We start from the raw sequence: 21,906 nt of genomic DNA, 5'->3' as shown, positions 1-21,906 counted from the left end.
CACCGGCTGAAATCGTGTGGATTTCAAGCAAGTGGCGGGGAAGGCAAAGTCAGGCAACGGGGCAGAGACGCAGCCGCTTCCAGCGCCCGGGTCGGGTTTATTTAGCGAAGGGAAGAAGCCTGCGGGAGCGGGCCAGGTACCGGGTTGGCAGGGGAGCTCGCCCGGGTGCCTCCACACTTGCACCGGGAAGGTCGGCTCGCCGCGCTCCCTGCCAGCCGCAGCCCGCGGGGCTGCTGCTCCGCCGTGCGCAAACCTTTCCCCGCGGTCCTTTCTCTTGCGGTGCCGGAGTCGCCGTTGCTTTTTTTTTTTTTTTAATTTTTCTTTTAAATTGCAATAGAAATAAAACATCCTCTGGGTGCCATCGAAACCGCGGGCAGGTTGTGTTCCTTGCCATCCTCCGATCACCTTGTCAGGCTGGGGCCCGGCTGCCGGCGCGGAGCTGGAGAGGGCTGTGCGCCCATCCGCCGCCGAGGACTGGCTGCGCGGCGGCCGAGAGCCGAATATTTATGTTATATTTTAACAAATTTAAATAAATAAATAAATATATAAAGGGGTTCTCCCCTCCCCTGAAAACCCAGCATAGGAGCCATCTGCTCGGAGCCTTCGCTGCTGCCATCTCTTCTTTGTTACAGCAGATACATTAGTAAGAATTTGTGGATTTATGATTATTTTTTGGGGAGGGGAATAGATATGAAAGTGGGCTTGCCTTGGGAGAGGGACGCCTTTCTGGAGGGAGGGAAGAGGGCTTCTCTGATATTTTTCACTATTGTAACATCAAAGAAGACTTGCTGGTTGCATTTAAAACAAAATGTTTTGCAACCAGATTTGAGCCTGGTTTGATCAAGGTCCTTTTCGCCCGTTGACATTTAGCCCTTTATCGAGCCTTTAGCAATTTCTTATTCTACACCCCCACTCCCCACTTTAGATGGTGGAGCGGCTGTTAGAATGTCTGTAGTTGCAGACACCTAATTTCTCCAGGAGGCAATTTGCCCCACAGAGCCTCTGTATAATTGCAAGGGTTGCTTTTGAGGAGGGGGAAGTTGGGGGGGGTGCTCTGGGAAGGGGGAGTTATGGGGGGGGTTGCATTGCCAAGCTGGCAGCAGCGGAGGAGCCAGGAGTGTTTGCACTTGTGTGTAAAGGGGGAAAGAAGCAGGTAGGTTTGCTTTGCTTTTGCCCTCTCCCCGTCTGGCATTCCTGGGACCTCGGGAACAAGCCCTGGCCGGGAGCACGGGTGGCGGCTGGGCGGCGTGGGGGGCCAGGGGTGCCTGGTGCGACATCCTTCCCTCCTTCGTTGGGTCCGTGGCTGTCTCAGCCTTGCTCAGAGCAGGGCTGGGGAGAGCCTGGCTGACACTGGGCCAGGGGCTGGGAAGGAGAGATGGGGAGGAGACCAGGGGGTGGGGGCCAAGGATATCCTGCCTGCTCTTCAGGGGCCCATGGAGCCCAGGGCTTGTGCAGAGGTTTAAGAAGGGAGAGTGGTCCAACCAGTTCTCAGACAAGGCCATTTATTATCCCCAAAGCAGCTGGCTTTTCTGTCTGTCCTGTGTCACCCTGGAGGTGGGACTGCAGGCAGGGGGAAAGGCAAGAACGGGATGCAGTTTAGGCTTAGGGCCTGTACAAATGTGTCTCCTCCTCAACGATGCAGGAGTCGTGGGTCTCAGGTGCTCTGGAGCCCTGGCCAGCCAAGTGGGTGCTGTCACAGCCCTGATCGGGGGCCCATGTTTTAGCTTTTAAATGTGAAAGAAACTATCTAAAGCATGGTGCGTCTTCAGTTGGGTGGCAGCCCGCTGGCTTCAGGTTCTTTTGAGATGATGCAACTTGGGATAACTGATGGTCTGAGACATAGGAGAGCACACAAACCGCATCGATAATCTTGGGGGTGGGGGTGGGGGCTGGCAAGGTGGAGAAGGACTCCATAATGCGCTGGTTAAATTTACAGACAGGGCCAGAGAGAAGAGGAGTGCGGGAGGAGAGTGTGGGAGACAGCTGGGGATGAAGACCTAGGCTTCTGGTTTGTTTCAGAGTGTTTGACCCAGATGGATGTGGCTTTCAAAGCGGGAGGACAGACACAGCTATTAATAAAAACAAACGCAAAACAGCCCAGTGACAACAGTGAAGAGGGGAGGATGAGGGACAGTGGACTGACCAGGCAGAGAGGGAAGGACTGTGAGCCGGCTGTGCCAGGCAGGGTGAATGGAGAGGCAAAGGAACCCCGGCCTGAGACTTCCCGGAGGAAATAGCAAGCCCGGGGTAGATAACTCAACTCCAGTGCAGGTGACTTTATTTTTCAACAACCCCCCCAACAGGTTTCCTTGGAAGATTAGTAATTTTCCGTACGAGTTCACGATTTTGCAAAACAACTAGAGAGACCCAAGATTTGATGCAGAAGTTAGGCTCACCGTGTTAATTCCATGGTTGCCTTTTAAATTAGGTTTTGTTGTAGCTGTATGTTTTGAAGGCCGCTGTGCTTACAATTATCTTAACTCCCCAGGGTAGAGTGTATCTCCAGGTGTCCACGTATCTTTCAAAATTGGGCCTCTGATAAATTTCATCAGATCTGGGCCCCTCTGTTTTTTTTGATAATTCTGGGAGGGGGGAGTGAAGTTTTTCCCCCTTCTGCACAGAAGGGAACCCCATATCATTAGAAGTGTGACATAAGTCAGCTGTTCTGATTCTAGGGGAGAGTAAAACTGTGTTCATCCAAGGTGTTATGCCAGGCTGATTTTATTCATTTGTAATTCACACCTGAGAGAAGACAGCCATGAGCATATTTTAACAACCCCTAGTATTTTTAAAGGGAAGTCTTTCTCCCCCTGAAAATTGTGTACAGTGGCATATTTCTTTCTTTCTTTCTTTTTTTTTTTGAGGGTGGGAGGTGGGGGGGGGGGGGTGCCCTCTGTCTGTGCTTTGGCCTTGGCGATTTTTGTCTGGCCTTCAAAATATGTCGTAACAGAAAAGCGAGTCATTTCTGAAACGCCGGAGTGAAGACAGTGGCTTTGGGGAAGCCGGCCTTAGGAACGTGGAGGGAGGCTGAGGTCAGATTGGGTGGGATGCTTTGATGGGCATTGTGCAGGGCTAACTGGGTCTTAGGGTTCCAAAGGGCAGGGCAGCTTTGGGTGCACTGGGCAGTAAGCAGCCTTCTGTCTCAGGGGAACTGGAAGCAGGCAGAGCAGTTGGGTTCCCACATACAGTTCCCCGCCGCAGAACACACCAGTTTCTAGCTCCTTATCAGAATCGAGCTCTTGGCGCTTGCCTTTGGGCTCAGAACACGGCTTGCCCTCACCTTCCCTTTTTCCTTTTCCCCTCCTTTCTCCGATCGCTTTGCATTCTCTGTTGCTTGTTGTGATAAAAGACTTTCCAAAATAAACTTTCAGTTGAATCGGCTTTTGGTGGATGGCAGGGCTGCAACGCCCAGCGGTGCCTGGCGCCACTTGGCAGCTAGGGGGAGCTCGGTGCCCGTGTCATGCGTGGAGCCGGCGCCGCGAGGGGCCGGGACCGGGCTTCCATCAGCCGCGAGAGCCGTTTACGTTGCTGCAAAATGTCTTAAGTGTGAAGTTGTAATATTGATTTTCCTGCAGAGAGTCGAGCAGGACAAAATGAGAATATAAGTTTGAGAAATCTATTTTCAAGCTATCGGCATTGATTTACAAGCCTTCGCTAGGCAGATGGGGGGACAGTTTTTCTTTTTAATTTTTTTTTTTGAAAACAATTGCAATGCTTAGTTTTGAACGAGTGTGTTTCCTCTGGTTCGTCTGTGGTCTTGACTTTCTGAATTCCATTGGGTCGCCGAGGCACACGGGATGGAGTGTGTGTGTGTGGGGGGGGGTTCTGGGAAACGTGAACCTCGTTTTGTCCGTTTCTGTGTTGTATGTCACAGACCCTGGGATCTGCCGCTGCCGTGGGGAGTCGTGTGTCTAAAACAGCTTGATGAATGGAAATCCTTTCAGCTCAGATTTTATAACACTCGGATTCTCAATTCCATTTATTAGGTAATGTTCCCACTGTACTAAGGGGAAAAGCATCAGTCCCCAAAGAGATAAAATGCCAACTCAAATAACATGTAAAACTTTGTTTGAGAGGAGTCTGTGCTTGCGAGACCCAGCTTTGCTAATGCCTTTCACCCCGAATGGTGCCCTTAATGGACGGCCTTTAATGAGACGATTTCTCCCCTAACCGTGTAATTTCGTGCTGGGGAATATGTGTGCTTTTGATCACAGGATTTCTGGATCTATAATGTCTTCTTCTCCAAGTTCAAGAAATCTGCAGACAGCACAGTTAACCCTGAGTCTCCTGTGTTGAGTTCAGTCCATGGGCAGAAGAGGTTATGTGGAGACAGGAGAGGAGTGCTTTATTCTAACCTGAAAGAGAAATAAATTAGGTCAGACAAAAGCCTAGCGCTGTCATCAGCCGGGGAAAGAGCCTTCACTCTGCAGTACAGAGGGCCAGCAATTTATCTGATGATTTCTCTACTTCATTTAATGTTTGAGTCAAGCCTGTTGTAAGCACATTGCGGCCGTGAGCTCATTTGACAACTCAGTGATAAAACGCCACTGTTGTCTTGAACCCTTGAGCTGGGGCCGTGGCCTCTGGCCTGTAGAAAACCGTTAAAAAAAAAAAAAGTCATTTCAGAAATCCCCAATCCTTTGCCTTGGAACTTGGGGGAGTTTCACAAGCTGTAACTAAATACAGACTACAGGTTCGACAGCGTGTGAAGAAAATAATTATACGAGGGAGGGTCAGGATGGAGTTCCTGACCTTTGGGGACCATCTCCTGCATCTCCTGTGGCTTAAGGAAGGACCCTCTGGCTGTCTGGTTAGGTCCTACCTTTAGCTAAAACTCTCCAAGGACTTTGGACTGGGTTTGATGCTGTTGTCACATTTGGGAGGACGAGGGAAAATAAATGCTCTTTGGGGACTGTGGCCACCGTCAAGTTGTTGATGCTGGCCGAGCATCCTTCTCTGAAGGTAGTGTTAGCTTTGGGCCTACTGGCATTTTTTTTTTTAAAGGGAGAGGGCACGGCAGAACACCAGGGATGGATGTCTGTGTCACCCGGGTGCTCTGAGTGTGGCTTTGTCACTTTCCAGCTCTCCGTTTAATCCCACGATGGGGCCTGGGGGCCCATGTGTTCTGTCCCCCGCCCCCTGTTCCTCATCCCACAGCCCTTCCTTCTCAGACAGCCAAACGTCAGTGAGATCTACCCGAGCTGTCGTCCCCTCCCCAAGAAAAGCCGTTTGCTGACCGGCTCCTTTGAGCACCGGTTTTCCCCAGGCATGTATAAAAAGTGCCGAGAGCAGGCTATTTGGAGAGGCATGAAAGCAGAGGGACACACTTTGAGCGTCTTCCGCACGAGCCGGTGAGGGGAGCAAGGGGAGAAGCATCGTTTTTTTACTGGCAAAAGTGACACCAGATCGCGGTTTGATTAATGGTGCTACATTCTCGGGGACTCTCGTCCGGCATTTTGACACATGCAAGTCTTTTGTGTAGTTGCTGAAATTCAAGAAATTCATTCTTTATTTCTTTTTTTCCGAGGCAGCTGATAATCTGCTTGGGTGTTGAATTAGCCAGCCCGAGCTCTGCTACGATAATGAAATCCCAGACCACACTGAATTAGGTAACTTCAAAGTAAAAAAAAAAAAAAAATTCCTCTGTTTTACACAACTTTTTTATGACCCCCTTCGACTGAACTGCTGAAATGCAAATACACTTGAGAATGTTCTAACGAGTTCTACACTAAAACAGCAAGGAAAAATGACTCAGGGAAGTTGAGTGCCAGCGTTATTGTGATGAACGTGAGCCTCAGAAATGGATGCACTGCTGAGAATTAAAAAGCGGGGGGAGTCAAGTTTAAATTTCTACCTTGGAAAACGAGATGCTGGAAGCAGTTTCCACTCTTGCTGTTTTGCTGTGAGCCTCAGAGCCTCGCCTCCAGTTAAAGGCTCTCAGTTCAGCATCCTGTGTGGACGGTCCCTTTCTTCTGTTTAGCACCTTTGAAAAGGCGCAGCATTAAATAAAACAAATCTCTTCATTGGGCCTCGAAGAATGCTTTTATATGTTTTATTACGAGCTCTGTCGTGTCTGAAAATTTAAGGTGTTTGCAGGTTTGTTGAATCTTCTGAATGTGTTTAGAAGGATTTCTATAGCAAAGCATTTTTCTTTAAAGATCTATCTGATTTCTCAAAACGTAGGTCACTGCATGCTTTGGTATCATGGGCTTGACTTTCTTCTCAGTCACCTTTTAGTAGTGGAGGGCTCTGTGAATACACCTGAGTGGTGTTTCCTTGTTCGTGGGGTCTTTTTCCTGCTTTTGGATGTGTGAGACCCGGCCTCTGGAGCTCAGTTTTGGGGGATCTGGAGAGGCGGGTACACTGGGGGAGGTGGGAAGTTTGGACTAAGTCTGTTGAGCAAGTTAGGGGAGTTTTCAGGGAGCCGATTTTAACATGCTTAAGTACCCTGAAACCAGGCTGGGGGCATAGAGGACAGTGTGTGTATGTGGGAGGGGGTGCTCCTCTTACCCTCAGAACCTCCCCCTTCCTGAAGAGTGCTGGCTGGGTTCTTCCTGCATCCCAAACATCTCAGATCAGGAGTCCCTACTTCTCTGAAATGCAGGTCAAGCCTGGGCCTTCTGGCGATAGGCCCGGTCAGCCAGACCCCGGGTCGTTTTCACGGACAGGGACATCCACTTTACAGATAAGGCTGTGCCCCAGCCTCCTTCTTTCTGTCCAGATGTCAGAAATACGGAAGATTTCACTTTGAGGCGGGTGCTGCGTTTGGCACGGAGCAGGCAGGGCCTGGTGGGGTTGGTGGCGGGCCCCGGCCTGTACCCTTCCTTCCAGTGTGAATGTGGCGCGGGGCCTGGTCCCCCAGTGATGTGACACCTGGAGTGGGCTGGAGTCCTCCTCCTGCGCTTCTCCCGGGAGGACGGCTGGTCCAGGAAGAGAGAGCTCAGACCTGTGGGATCTGCCTGGGACCAGCCCGGCTGCCCCCTCCCCGGGTCCAGCAGCAGCCCCAAGCCTTTCTTGGAGGCCAGCCGGGGCTGGGTCCTAACCCTTCGTGGCCCTTTGAGGACGTTCGAAACACGTGCCTGGCTGGGATGAGGCTCATCTCCGACTCCTCTGCCGGCCCCGCGTGATTCCCTCCGAGCGGAGAACTTCATAAACCTCTTGTCGAGCCTTTAGGCGTCCTCTAGTCATAGATTATTTTCTCTGCCAGGAATTGATTCCTTCTCTCTCCTGTCTCCACTGCCCACGCCTCCCCCCCTTCCCCAGCCCCCTTCCGCAACGGTTGTCATTTTCTCTTGGATCCAATAAATTAAACATTGATGGCGGCTCAGAAAGTGTGCTCCGTCGAGGGATGCATTTTGGTGGCGCTTAGGGCTCTTGGCCCCTCTCTGGATGTTCACGGGGAGGAGAGTGACAAAACCTTCCGCAGACTGTTGGTTTGGAGTTGGCTGGCAGAGGCTGTCTTCGTAGGAAGCAGGTGTAACGTGTCTTCCCGTCGGATGCGGCGCTCCGGCGCGTGGATGCTCAGCGTCTCTTGTAAACACGCGTACAAATAGGATGGCGGCGGTGACGTCGGTGGCACAGGATTTTGAGAGCCTGGCATCCCTCCCCCACCGCCTTCCCCTACCCACCCCACCCCCATCACCGAAACAGTATTTCTCCATGGGTTTCTCCTGGTCTGTGGCTTAGCCATTAAGGACAGAGATTTGGATTTGAATCGACGCAGGGTTAAGGGGACGCAGGCCTGTGTGCTGTGTGTGCTCTGGGCACAGCAGGAGGCCGGCCCCTTGGTTGCAATTCCCCGAAGGGCAGGTGCCGGGGCGACTAGAGGAGACCCCAGGGCGGGCAGGGCCCTTAGAGCCTTGGCTCCAAGGAGCGTGTGAGGTGGGCAGGGGTCCCTGGCCAGGTAAGGCCTGCTAAGCCTCTGCAGCTGCTGGAGGGGGGGGCGCCTGTGGGCCGCTTGGCCAGGTCGGTGTTAATGATGTCTCTCCATTTCTGTCTTCTGCCCAAATTCCTTCCCGGCCAGCCCTGAGGCATGGGGGAACTGGTCTGAGGATCAAGTGTTTCCCCGTCCACTTAACAGGAATGTCCATTAGTATCTGTGAACCCTGATTTCATTGCTTCTAAGTGCATTTATGAGCCGGGAGGAGGCCTCGCCTTGTAAATGAAATGTGGTTTTGTTGTAAAAGAAAATGACAACAAACGTGTAGCTGTGTGTGTGTAAATATATATTTGTCCATGTGCTTTAGGATGTCACGTTTCAGAACCCACCCCAGCCAGTACCTGTTGTTGGAACAAGTCATCAGCTGCCCTCACTCATCTTTCCTCCTGTTGAGTCAAACGTCTCAGCCATGCGTCGACTTTATTCGGCTCATGACAGTGAGGGCAGCAGGGTTTTCCAGAGCTGCTGACTCTTGGGGGAGCTTTGCGTGAAAGCGGAAATCCTCTCCGAGGAAAGGACCTCATCTTTGCCTTCTTTAATTTTTCAAAGGCTGGAGTTTGCGGGACAAGGCAGCCACAGGGGCTGGTTTGTAGGGCCTGGGAGTTTGAAAGGCTGTTTTGTGTATATGTGACTTCTCTTTCCTGGTGCTTTCTTGTCCCTGGGTGGCGGTTTGGGCGACTCTGCCTGTCACAGTGGGGGCCCGGTCCTCTGAGCCTGTGCGGGCAGTGGATCTCCATTCCGCCCCCACAGGACTGAGGAAGGAGGATTTGGGGGGGGGGTAGGCCCATCTCACTGTGCCCTTCTCTGAGCCCGGGCAAGTGGCTCTTTCTCCTTTTATTTCTTCTGTGAGCGATCGGCTTCTAAGAAGGGACACAGGCGCACACGCACACACATGCACCCCCACGCCCAGCTCGGTATCCGCCTGCCAGAGGAAATGAAACCACAGCCCGCCTTTGGGGGGTGTCTCCGAAGGCCTCAAGCATGAGATTCAGCAAGCTGTCTTGGTCCACCCGCTCTGACCTAAAAGTTTGACAGTTTGGGGGTTCGGGGTGACGTTGCTACCTTCCTGGGAAGTGCCTCCCGCAGCAGCCAGAGCCCAGGGCTCCATGCCCCGGTGGGGTGGGGGGGTGGGCAGAGGAAACCCCGATCCTTGAAGTTGGGCGAACACCCGCTGTCATCTTCAGGAGTTTTACTTTCAGCACCACACGTGGGAGGGGAAGGAGATGTTTTTGTTTCTTTTCCTCCTGGGCGCCTTTGGAGGAGGCAGAGGGCTGGATCCTGGGTCTGGGGACCCGAGTTCAGAGCTGTCTTCGGGCTGGGACTCCAGCGGGGCCTGGCTGCCCAGACTGGCTGGCTGCGAGAGGGCCGGAGGTGGACCTCAGCCCTGCAGCCCAGTCAACGGCCTCGGATACTTTCAAACTCAATTACTGGGGCTCACGAGGGCTTGCAGCAGGAAGAAAGTGAAAAGGCAAAGACTGCCAAATAAAGGAAGGAATACCAGATGTTACCAAAACAAAACAAAACAAAAAAAAAAAGAGGAAAAGGAAAAAGTGCTGGTACAGAGTCCCTTAGCAAAAGATGGAGAGGAGAAGGGTGAATACCTGTGAACAGGCCTGCGTGACCTTTGCTTAAATTAGTCTGTTTTTTTTGCAAGAGAAAAGAAGTTTGAGATTATGTAGCTTAAAATCCCCAGCAGAGAGGAACTATTCAGGCTTCTCAAAATTCCCACCGGGGCGAATGGACTGACGGACTCGGCTGAAAAATTTTAATGAAAAGCAAAACCAAGGCAAGGGAAGTCAAGATGAAATTAGACGACAGAAAACATCTCCCCATCCACAGAAAGGATGATCAGGTTGGGGTTCGGATGGATGAACTATTGTCTTTGTTTATTTTTTATCAAATGCCCTTATGGATGCTGCCGAGTGCCAGGTCTGCTCAGGAGGGCCCGGTACCTCCACTCTCCCTACCACAGAATTCACCCCTGTTTGATTTGAATTCTCGATTTCATTTTGTCCTTTTTTTCTTTTTTTTTTGCTTTTTCAGCTCATTTCCTTTGTGCCTCTCTTTCTTTCTCTCTCTCTCTCTTTTTTAACAAAACAATATTTTGACATCCTCCTCCCATTTATTAAGAGTTCCTTCTCTAGAAATGGTGCACAATACATCCTTATATTTCTAAAGAACTGTTTTCACAGCCCTCTCCTTTGGCTCTGAAATTATGTATATGTAATTGGTAATTAAAGGTGCGAGCTTTTCAATATAAACAGTATTGCTCAATGTTAGATCATTAAAGGGAAAAGAGGCACCGAATAATTACCTTTAACATTCTGACAAACCGTGAGCCGGAAACCCGGTCCCCCCTAGAAGCACTGTTCGGTGTGAGGGTTATGATTACATTTTAACCATAGCAAAGCATCTTTTCATAAAATAAATTGGTAAATTAATTATGTAGCATTGTCTTCCAACTCCTTTTTAAGTAAACTCTGATTTCTTTTTAAAGTGTAATTAATGGTTTCTGGGGCCGCCTTTGTGCACACCGTTTTCTCGTACCTTCTAGGTTCTTTCCTTTTTCTTTTTTTTTGTTAGAGGTATGCACACAAGAGATTTCGGATTTCTTCATCTGCGGGGTGTTTTGGGGCAGCCACATTTCCAGTGCATTTCTACATGTAATTCATCGAGGGCTCTGCTTTTCTAGCAGCACGGGCGGGATCTCAGATCGTCACTTCCCTTCTCCGCAACACCTGGGCGCCTACCCGCGTGTGCATAGTTCACGCGTGTTCCACGTCCTGTGCTGCCTGCTTGGTCTTAGGCACGGACTGTCACAGGCCCTGAAAAAGCGTGTGCTCAGAACACACAGAGCAGTGATTTATAATGTAGGATGGAAGATGCCACAGAATTTTTTCCTTAAATTATCTGTTCTTTGGCTCTGGCCCGTCAATAACTTCACTGCCACGGAATGTGTTTTCCTCCATTCCGTTTCTTCCCTCTCTTCTTCTGTGGTTTTCATTATCCTTTCTTAGATGCCATACAACTTAAAGCGTACCTGCTTCCTCGGGTTTCAGACCTCTGGCTGCCCCCTGGCTCCTCGGAAGACCCCACCACTGGTGCCGTCTACACAGCCATTGACATTTGCTCTTGATCAATTCCACCTCGAGTTTGCTCAGACCCTGAGCATGGATGCAACGTCGCTGTCCATTTGCCTTATTTATGACCTGTTGGTTGGCCGCATCTCCCAGGTTTCCCTGAGGGGGTTGCTGCTTTTTGAGGCGTTTACTAGCTTCAAAATATTTGGGTCCCTTGCCCCCTACAAAACAAAAATGAAAGGAGGTAGGTAGATCGGCTGCTAAAGAAATATGAAAACATACAGCCCGTTGCAAGTGTGGTTTGTCCTCTGCCAAGAAATGCTTTTGGAGTCTGAAGAGTTATTTTTTTTTTTTTCTTTTCTTTTTACTGGGAGTGAAATAAAAACCGACCAACAAAAAAGGACAGTAGGGAGTTGGTGAGAGTCGGCAAAATCTACAAAGCGATGGGAGTCTGACCAGGAGCAGAGGGTTTGGCAGGGAAGCCGGCTGCCTCGTTCAGCTGACTAGCTGCGTCTCTTCCCTGCATTTTGTTTGTTTTTTTCCCTTCCATATTTCTTTCTGAACCAATGCTCACGTGTTGCTTTCTGAGCCCGGGTCGTTTCTGTCTCTCGGAAGGACCAGCCCCGGGATGCCCGTCTGGGTTCCTGTTTTCCTCTGTGGTGTGGAGCCAAGTCTCAGGTAGAAGAATGCAGGCAGGGGCGCTCATGAATGGGGAGGACCTGAATGAAGGTGGGAGGGAAGAGGGGTGTGCGACTCCCGCCCCAGCAGGGAGAAGCAGCTCTGGCTCGCTGTTCTAAGCCTTGGTTGCCCGTCGGAATCACCTGAGAGCCTTTTAAAAAAAAAAAAAGAAGACAGCCTGAAGTTTGGTCTAGGGTACTGCCTGGGAGCCCGGGGTTTTCAAAGCTCCCAGGTGGTTCTGAGATGTTGCAGAGTTTTCGAGATGCCTCTCCATCACACATGCCACCAGATTGGGGATGGTCCAGCTCCCAGTGGAACCAGGATGTGTGTGGATGTGCAGGTGGTCATGTGCGTGTCCGTATGCTGAACTGAGGGGAAACTGGCAGGAAATAAACTAGAAAGCAGTAAGATCTGCACCGCTTAAGGGGCAACCTCTGGGAGCTGCAAGGGCTGCTCCCAGAGCCTCACTTTGCCCATCTGTGGCATGCAGGATGGCGAGCCCCTTATCTCCAGGAGTCTTGGGGGGGGGACCTGGTGAGCCCCTCGCATCCCGCAGTGGAGGGGCCTGCTTCTCGGTGGGGAAGGGTTGGAACGAACGATGGGTCTTGTGACTCCTTAAGCCCATCTTGTCTTCTCTGCCTCTCCCCTTGTGCTTTCTCTCTCCAGCAGAGCCTGAGCATGTGGAGGCCGCCATCCTCGAGGAAGACGAGGGTCTGGAGATAGAGGAGCCTGGCAGCCTGGGGCTGATGGTGGGTGGCCCCGACCCTGACCTGCTCACCTGTGGACAGTGTCAGATGAACTTCCCCCTGGGAGACATCCTGGTTTTTATAGAGCACAAGAAGAAGCAGTGTGGCGGCAGCCTGGGGGCCTGCTATGACAAAGGCCTAGACAAGGGCAGCCCTCCACCCTCCTCGCGCTCTGAGCTCAGGAAAGTGTCCGAGCCGGTGGAGATCGGGATCCAGGTGACCCCCGACGAGGATGACCACCTGCTGTCACCCACGAAAGGCGTCTGCCCCAAGCAGGAGAACCTCGCAGGTATGGAACATTGCCCTTGCCCGGCCGCTGCAGAAGCCCACTCACCCCTTGGGTCCCAGGCCCACCCTCGCCCCTCGCTGTGCCAGGGAGGGGGCTTGCCCTCTGTCTGAGGGTGTCAGTGCTGGGAGGGCCCGTGGGGCTACCAGGATGGGCTTGCCCTTGCTGAGGGGCCAGCATCCGGGTGACCCTCGGGAGGAGACAGGCCTGGGGCTCAGAGAGGCCCAGAGGGCTGAGGCTTGCTTTTGCTCTTGGCAACAGACTCCGGTGGTGGCGGCCTCGTCCACAGCTGGCCGGGAGAGCAGGACGGACCTTGGGAAGGCTAGCTGGCCCTGACTTTGCTGGTGTCCTTGGCTTAGTTTCTGGCTTTGGAGCCCGAACATCTTGGGTTGGAATCTCTTCTGCACAACTTGGATAAAATCAGTTTCCCCATCTGTGAAATGGAGCGAATGAGACCTATCTGTTGGAGGTCGTTGTGAGGCTTGATGAGATGTTGCGTGTGGGCAGGGCCTGCTGGGGGCCCTCGTTTTTCTCGTGCACTCTCTGGCTTCAGTTTCCCATCTGTCCAAAGAGGCCCCTTCTGATGTTGCCTGGTCCTCGGAGTGGGCCTGGGGAGGGGCTCATGGGAACCTGGCTGGAGCCGGTGCTTCTTGGGGGACGTTGGCCATCGCCTCTGGCATGCCCACCTGGTGGGCCACCTGGACAGCTGGCTTTGATCACCTGAAGGATACGTGCAGGGGCTGGCATCCTTGGGAAGGCCTAGGAAGTTGGCCTCAAGTTCTGTTCGGGTCAAGGCCACGGCACGCCAGGGCCTCCTTCAGGGAGCTCGTGCTCCATGCAGCCCAGAGCGGTGGCTTCCGGTTTGTCCTCCTGAGCTCAAGGCCCAGGTTGGCCCGTGTTTCCTAGAAGCAATGGGACGCTCTCGGAGTGCGTGCAGGGCTCGGATCCTGCCAGGAGACTTTGGACGAGCTCCTTCGGGGTCCGAGCCTCAGTTTCTCCCGGTGTCACCAGGAAGGACAGTCCTGGCGGGCCGGGTAGGTAGGTTCATAGAGCAGGAGCTCCATCAATGCTTTGCCAGTGGAGCTTTTCTCTTGGGGGTACCTTCTGGCACCGCAGCGAGCAAGCAAGTGGCTGGCCAGATGACTGTATCCGTCTCCACAGCGTCTGGGTCATGGAAGCCAGTGGAGATGCTGGCCGGACTGAGGCTTTGGGTGCTTCCTGGCCGGGGGGGGAGGGGGTTGGTGAACCAGGTGGAACCAGGGCACTCTGCTCCCATGGGTGGGACAGATGAACATGGCCAGGAGACCCCACCCCCGCATCCCACCATCACCCAGGAGGCAGTTAGTCAGGGTGATGCAGAAAGTCCAGCTGCTCTGGGGCAGCCACCGGGCAGCTCTGTGACCCTGAGCCTCCCTTTGCCCATCTGTACAATGGGGTTAATGAACTCTGTCTCTGGCCTGCAGTGGAGTGCCGAGTCCTGCAGGCATGGGCTGGGCCCTGGGGAGACCCCGTCCAACCAGACTGGCCTGTGGGGCTGGCCTTCTGGCGGGTGTCCTAGCGTGAAATCTCCCACACTCTTAACTTGCCCAGGGCGTTGAGAAAAGTGTCCGACGTGTTCAGGCCAAAGTCCCAGCAGCCCTGGTTTCTCAGAGCGCCGAGTAGGTCTGAGTGATCCTGCTTTCCTTAGGGCCGGAGCCCTGACGCGGAGGAAGGCGTTGGGCCCCTTCTGCCTGGGCCCTTCCTCTCTGCCTGACGCTGAGAGCTGGCCTTCGCCAGCGGCGCAGACACGGGGCGCCAGTGCACGCGGACCTGTCGGGAGTGGCTGCTGCCCGCGAGAGGGGCCCCATTCATGGCTCAACGGAAAGGCTTCCTGCTTTCGCCAGGGCCCATCCAAATCCTCATTTCACAGAGAAGGTATTTTCCAATGAGAGGCTGCAGATCGTTGTGGGTAGGTTTGTTTAAGAAAGCGACCTAATATGATTTCATAAAAGGTAAAGTTAATCTCCAAGGCGGCTTCGTCCTCACCCCCCACGCCCCCCCGCTGCCCTCTGTCCCCCCTCCCTTTCTCGGGGTTGTAATACTGTAGCGGCCTACAGTATTTTTATTCTGTGTGTGACGAAAGATATTCTTGGCCTTTTCTGTTCGGCAACAGGACGAATGGATTTCTTCATTCTTGAAAAAATATGTAAAATAATCCCTTAGAAGTCTAAGGAGATATGTTTGTTCAAAGCATTTAAAATGTTATTTTAATCAAAGGCACGAGACAGTCTCCATGCTGTGTCAGCTAGCGACGACCATTCCGTTTTAACAGCCCATCATGATTCTTCCTTCCCAGACTCCTTTTTTGCCTTTTCCCCTCCCTACTTTGACACCAACTTTTCCCTTCTTCTTTTTCTTTTTTTTAAAATTTAATAAAAAGGAAAGATTAAAGAATAAGAACTTCAGCAGCTCACATGTATAAAGTCATTTAATATGGTGGGAGCATTAATTATTTTAGCTTAATTGAATTCTGAGGACTTCAGTCGTTGCATTTTTGTAGACAAGCCCTGTTTATTATTTCTCTGTGTAGATTAACAGTAAAGGAAACACAGATAACTTTAGTTATTTATTGTAAAATAAATGTGTCAATTCATGTGTAAAGCAAGCTGCTGAAAGATAATTGAGTCTTTATATTTTAAGAGGGGGACTAGGAATTCCAGGCGCTTCTCCGCCCGGGCTTCCGGAAATCTACACAGCTGTTGCCCCAGCCCCGGGCAGGGCTGGCCTTGCCCAGGCCTTTTCTGTCCCTCCTTCCTGGCTGTGGCTGGGAAGGGATGCTCCAGCCTGTCCTTGCTCCCCTGTCATCCGTGGAGCTGGCCTTGGTCGGTAGCTGGTCTGGGTGGTGGGTGGCGCTGATTGCTAGGACTTGGCCTCTGACTTGGTGGTCTGAGGCAGGGTGCCCATGTGGCCGAGAGGGTCCTGCTTTTCCTGGAGCCCACAATATAAGCATGGTCCAGACAGGCAGGTCCCGTCTCTTCCTACCAGGTGCTTCTAGAGGCTGGGCTCCAGAGATGGGCTGGGCAGGGTTGGTCTGTAAATATGTGCAGGGGTCCCTTCCACTGTCAGGGGCTTCCCCAGGGGTTCAGTAGTTAAGAATCCACCTGCCAATGCAGGAGATGCAGGAGACATGGGTTCGATCCCTGGGTTGGAAAGGTCCCTTGTAGGAGGGGGCATGGCAACCCACTCCAGTATTCTTGCCTGGAGAATCCCATGGACAGAGGAGCTTGGAGGGCCGCGGTCTGTAGGGTCACAAAGAGTTGGACACGAAGTGACTGAGCATGCACTTCCATGTTAAGGACAGCCCCGGGCTGAGAACCCAGCTGGAATTCTGTGAGTCATTACCCCAGAGTGGCACTTGTTCCTTGGGATGCCATTCTGGAGATGGGTATAAAGAGATCAGTTAGCTACTTTTTTTTTTTTTTTTAATGACAGAGGATAGGAGAGTGGAAAGAGGATGTTTCTGAAGCTTTGTCTCCTAGGGCAGCGGTCCCCAACCTTTCTGGCCTCAGGGGCTGATTTCGTGGAAGACAGAGTTTTTCCACTGACCAGGGCAGGGTGGGGGGTGGTTTGGGGATGATTCAAGCACATTACATTTCTTGTGCACTTTACTGCTATTATTGTTACATCAGCTCCACCTCAGATCATCAGACATTAGAGCCTGGAGGCTGGGGACCCCTGTCCTATTGCATTCATTCATTCGTTCAACTAGTACCTACTGCCCTTTCCCCGCCCTGGACATCCCCACTGGAAAGGGCCCCCATGGGGCAGCAGGATGGTGGGAGAGTGGCCACGTGGGCACAGGGCCAGGGTGTGAACTGCCCTGCCCTTGATGCAAATGGTCGGGTTCTGGGGTGCTGCTTTTTGAAGATGTGCTGGGCCTGGAGGAGGTCCCTCGAGCGTCTGTCCAAGGCAACCCCCCAAGCAGACGGAGGGCTGGTGCTGGCCAGAGGTAGGGGCTTTGCCTGGAGATCTGACCCAAGGGCAGGCCTCTGATACACGTCTGTCTGTATTGGCGTTCTTCCTGTTTCTTAAGATCCCTTCCCGCCGCATCCTCCCTGCCTCTGAGGAGGGTTCTGATGGAGCTCGGGGACCCATCCATCGAGGGCAGCAGGAGTAGTGAGCCCTGGGAGGGGAGGTGAGCGGGGTCCAGGCTTTGCCAAGAGCATGAGTCTCTGAGCTCTTCTCTGGGATGGGCGTCCCGAGGAGGGGTGAGGCAAGGCGGGGTTAGGGGATCTGGGTTTGCCATTCACACTGGTGAGCCCAAGTCTGTGCCCCACTCTGCTTTCTGCTGGCCACTTGCAGTGTGACGTGCCCTTCTGAGCTGCAGGGTCCTCATCTACCTAATGATAATTGTGACATTTAGAAAGGATGTGTGCGTGGCGTGCATGCTGCGAATACGAGTGGGCCCCTCTCCTTCAGGGATGCTCTGCTGTCTCTCTCTGGCTCCATCATCTCCCGGTGTTAGAATAGTGACCATTGGTCTCCCTGGAGTCTGGGAGAAGTTTCCACTGGCTTCTGAGGCTGCCCGTCAGAAGCAACCTCAGGACTGGTCTGGTGTGTGGCCCCTTCTTTCCCATCTTCGGTCACATTACCGTCATCTGGTGACAACGTGAGGGCAGGTTGCCTGGGGGGAGGCGTCTGGAGGGTTGAAGGAGCGAGTTGCTCTGGTGCCCATCGGCCAGGGTGGGATTTCCAAGTCCCCCAAGGCAAGTCGCTTCATTTTTCTGGATCCCGGCTTCCTCGTCTGCACCTACTTTTTTGACTTCATGCTCAGAATTCAATGAGATGAGAGTGTTAAGCACCCACCTGGTACAGGGTCTGGTCTCAGGTAGACCCCTGAGCAATGGAAGCATCTGGAAAGCTTTGAAAAGAGCGTGGACCTTGCCGGGCGGTGTGAGATGCTTGCCTTTCAGAGTCAGTGTCCTGAAAACTTATCTTGGATGTCTCTCAGCCATTCCCTCCAGCTTGCGCCTTAGAATTCCCATTGTATAGCCCCTGATCACAGGTATTTCATTTTTGCGCGTTATCACCCCTACCACAACCAAATGAAGCTATCAGGGGAGGAATGAGCCATCAGCTGTCAGCCATAGGTTTGCCTTTTCTTTGCTCCTTCCCCCAAACGCCAAGTGTCAGATTTCTGGAGAAATGCAGGAGACAGGCGGCAGGTGACAGGAGGTGGCAGGCCCCCCTGGGCTTAAGGCGGCGGGCAGGTCCGTGCTGTGATGGCTCTGCCATCACCGCTTCTGGTTCCTTTATCAGGAACCAGGAAGGACTGGAGATGCACCTGGGGGTGGAGGGCAGGGTTCACGAGGCAGGCAGGGCACTCACCCCTGGCTTTGGTTTGGGGTCCCAGTGACAAATGCATTGCAGAAAAGGGCTTCTGCTCAGCCAGGGGATTTACACTGATGCTCAGAGAATGTTCGTCTCAGACTGTAAAAAATAAATAAAATAAGTGAGAAAAGAATATTAGCTTGGCCAATGGGAGAAACTAAATAACTTGCTCGTGCTGGAAACTGGAGATAAACCCCACTTGCAGGTTGTCTTAAAAAAAAAAAACTTGCATTTGATATATTTAGAGTTGTTATTTTCCCTTCAAATTAAGATTAGTTAAATCCATGTGTGTTGTGGCATGGATTATATTTTTTTTATTACTAAATCATGACAGCTAATTATTAGTTCTGTCTGCACCAACGGGTTGTGGACTGTTCTGTCTGAGGGACATGGCCCTAGGTTCTTGCTGGGGTGCTGGGCATTGCAGGACTGACCTCAGAGCTTGGGCAGGGCTGGTGGGTGGTGGGTAAGAGGGGGTCAACCTGGTCACCCACTGACATAGGTGCTTTTCTTGGGTTGAAATCTCACCTTGAAAGATGTCAGTCTTGAAACAGATACTGTTAACCCCACTCTGAAATAGATATTTCTCATCCCACTTTGAGTTGGGGCTCAGAGAGTTTAAGGACTTGCCTGAGGTCACACAGCAAAATGGAATCAGACTTGGGTCTGCCTGGCTTCTTCATATAGCACAGGGTATGGAGGCTTTTAGGGAGAGGGATCCTAATTTGCCTGGCCGGTGGAGCCATTGATGGCAGGCACTATCTCCAGACCCCATTCGAGGTGGTCTTTGAAGCCTGTCCCAGGTGTGACTCTTGGAAACACTGCCGGGAATCTTCAGGCCCCCAGGAACCTTGGTGCAGTCCCAGGCATGCTCATACAGTTGCCCCCACTTCCTGGTGAAGGTTTGGAGAGACAGATGGCAGAAGAGCAATAAAATAAAAGCAGGAATACATGAATTCAGATAGACCAAGGCTAGAACTGGTATTTTGCCAGTGACTTGTCATAGGACCTTCAGTAAAGTGTCCATCTCTCTAGATCTCAATTTCCTATAAAATGGAGTTAATCTTTCTTATCGGTCAGGCTTGTTCTAAGGTGTGGTTTAGACAATGTATGTGCATACTGGCTTCCAGGGGGCTCAGTGGTTACGAATCTACCTGCAGTGCAGGAGACGCAGGTTCGATCCCTGGGTCAGGAAGTTCCCCTGGAGAAGGAAATGGCAACCCACTCCAGTATTCCTGCTTGGAGAATCCCATGGACAGAGGAGCCTGGCAGGCTACAGTCTGTGGGTCTGCAAAGAGTCGGACACGACTGAGAACACACCCATACACACACACGCACACACACACGCCTGTTACTAGGTCCCTGTGCATTTGTAACTGTTAAATAGTAGTCGCCAGTGGAGTGCGCGGGGTTCCAGCCTGAGCCGGAAGGATCTCTGCCTTTGCCCATCCTTGCCTGTTAAGAGACTTGTCTAAGCTTGTTGTTGGCAGGGCTCTGGCCACACCAGGCTGCCCAGCCCTGCAGCTCAAGGCAAGCCGTTTCCTCTCTCGGAGCCCTGGTTTCCTCTCCTGTAAACGGGGATGGGCGGCCTCAGGGAGGCGGGAGACAGCAGGTAACCTTTGTAATCTGTTCACACCATGGCAAAGAGTGTCAGTAAGCTCCACAACACGACTGTAGCACTAAGTCGTCACTGGAGGTTGTATTGAACTAAGAAGGAGATGCAAAATACCGGTCAGTGAAAGGGTCAGTTCCTCCCCTCTTTCAGGTTAGGGACCTTACTATCTGATTTATATAAGAGGATCCATACTTCCAGCAGGAGTGCAGAAAAGGGGAAGGAAAGTAAAGGAAGAGAGAGAGAAAGGTTCTCAAGCGGAGAACTTAACCAACATTCAGCCTCAATTATTATTATTATTATTAGGGTTTTTATTTGACAGTAAATAGTTAGCAGTTGACTTAAGTTTTTTATTAGCCTTTTGACAGCTGTCCCCCTGCCATCCCCTAATCTTCATGGCTGACTAATGCATAACCAGCAGCTCCAGAATCTCAGGAGTGGGCTAAGACAGCTCCATAAATAAGGCAGCCTGGATGTCACCCCGTGCCCTTGGATTCCTCTTTCACCGAGGAGACAAAAAGATTTGAGTTTTCCGTATTTGGGTTTTTAATTTAACACATCCTTATTAGAGCTTACAACGTGCCAGTCACTGTTTGAAGGGCTTTACACATATTAACTGATGTAATCCTCCCAGCAGCCTCACGGTGCAGAAGAGGAGGCTGGAGCACAGAGACGTGAAGTCACTGGCCCAGGGTCACACAGCCAGTGAGCAGGGGCTCCGGCTAACTCCGGCAGTCACGTTCCTTCCTGTGGGAAGCGTGTGCTGCCCGTGGTCACATTTCATCCCGTGTTCCCATCCACCGTCTCCGCCCCACTAGGGCGGTAAATCAAATACTACTTTCATTTTGTAGATGAGGAGACCGAGTCACACGAGGGTAGGCGCCTCGCTCACCCAGCCTGCGCTGTGCTGAGTCGGAGGGCGAGGGACGATGCCAGCCTAGCCCGCCCGGTCCTGTGGGTTAGCGGCGTGGTCGTGTCTAGAAACCAGGCTCCTGACTTCCAGCCGGGAAGCGACCTTCACAGGGTGGTGTGAGGGGTCCTCAGCCGGCCATCTCCAGGGAGCCCAGGCACCCGGGGTTCCTGTGGGTCTTTGTGGCTGGCAGGGCCCCTTCTGCTCCCAATTTCCTAAGGGTGAAGCTCCATGACGGAACCTGGGGTGTAGTGTGGGGTGCACCCCATTGCCGTCCTACACATGTCTGTGGAATTTTTGTGCCTTCTATCGTCTGTACAAAAGTCATCTTATTAGGAGCTGACCCCCAGGGTCAGGACTGGGTTAGCAACAGGCCTGTGGGCTTATTGCATGAAGCCTGGGGAGAGGCAGGCCCCAAACCTGCGGCCTGCATGTTGTGTGACCTTGAGCAGACCCTCCCCCTCTCTGGGCCTGAGCCTCCTCAGTGGAAAAGGAGTGACCAGCGGTTTCTAACAGATGCGGGAGCCTGGCGGCAGGGTGAGGGGTGGACTCCAACTTTCCACCTAAATTCCCTCCCCCCGCCTTTTTTTAAAGAAGCCTAAAAGTTTAATTTTATTGAATAAAGAAAGTTTATCCCAGGACTTTCCTACATAGTGGGCTTAGGAAATAAGTTTTCTTTGAATATATTGGTCACTGAAAATGAAAAGTATCACGTTAAAGGATAAACGGGGTCTCTTTCTGCTCCAAGCTGTGACGATTCTTCCGGGAGGATTTGGTGCTGCCCTGTGGCAGGCATCCAGTTTAGACTCCGGGTCCCTCAAGTGACCAGGCCCCCTCTGGCACTGTCCCTCATGCTGTGGATGTGGGCTGCTGGTGTGGTTGTTAAGAGGACCTCTCCTTCCCCAACTGTATAGACCTCAGGCCCCACAAAATCTGGACCCACCTGGCCCAGGCACTGCTAGGCGGCAACCAGTGACCTAAGGGGGCAGGAGTGTCAGCTTTGCTGGAAGTGAGCCCAGGGAGGCGCTCCCGATGGCATGGTGGATCAAGACTCGGGGGTGGGGAAGGCCTTTTTGGAGAATGTAAGGCTTTATCTTGTTTGTTTGCGGCAGTGTGCAAGATCCTGGTTCTGGACCAGGGGTCTAACCTGCACCCCCTGCGTTGGAAGCACAGAGTCTTAACCGCCAGGGATGTCTCAAGGCTTTGCTTTATTTTGTTTTTAAGTGGGTTTCCTTAGGGTCCTCTTCCTCATCCACTGGTTTTGATCTGGAGGGGGAGGGGCGGC

General features: G+C 52.3%; 1 protein-coding gene across 3 annotated transcripts in view; it reads left to right on the top strand.

The window, feature by feature from the left end:
* The window catches only part of BCL11B (BCL11 transcription factor B), a 96,775-nt gene that overhangs the window by 1,271 nt on the left and 73,598 nt on the right, over positions 1-21,906 (top strand). Inside the window, exons 1-2 of one of the 3 annotated variants that reach the window (XM_065906343.1) lie at positions 11,629-11,697; positions 12,364-12,732. In XM_065906343.1, coding sequence (XP_065762415.1) covers positions 12,444-12,732 — 289 coding nt within the window. In that variant the 5' untranslated portion in view covers positions 11,629-11,697; positions 12,364-12,443. Of the gene's footprint in view, positions 1-11,628; positions 11,698-12,363; positions 12,733-21,906 lie in introns of those variants that run through there. The other 2 variants (XM_065906342.1, XM_065906341.1) reach the window with 2 other exon arrangements.

Source organism: Muntiacus reevesi, chromosome 15, assembly GCF_963930625.1.
Source record: "Muntiacus reevesi chromosome 15, mMunRee1.1, whole genome shotgun sequence".
Taxonomy (NCBI): domain Eukaryota; kingdom Metazoa; phylum Chordata; class Mammalia; order Artiodactyla; family Cervidae; genus Muntiacus; species Muntiacus reevesi.
Note: the sequence above shows the minus strand (reverse complement) of the source record. Positions and strands in the feature narration are given on the sequence as shown.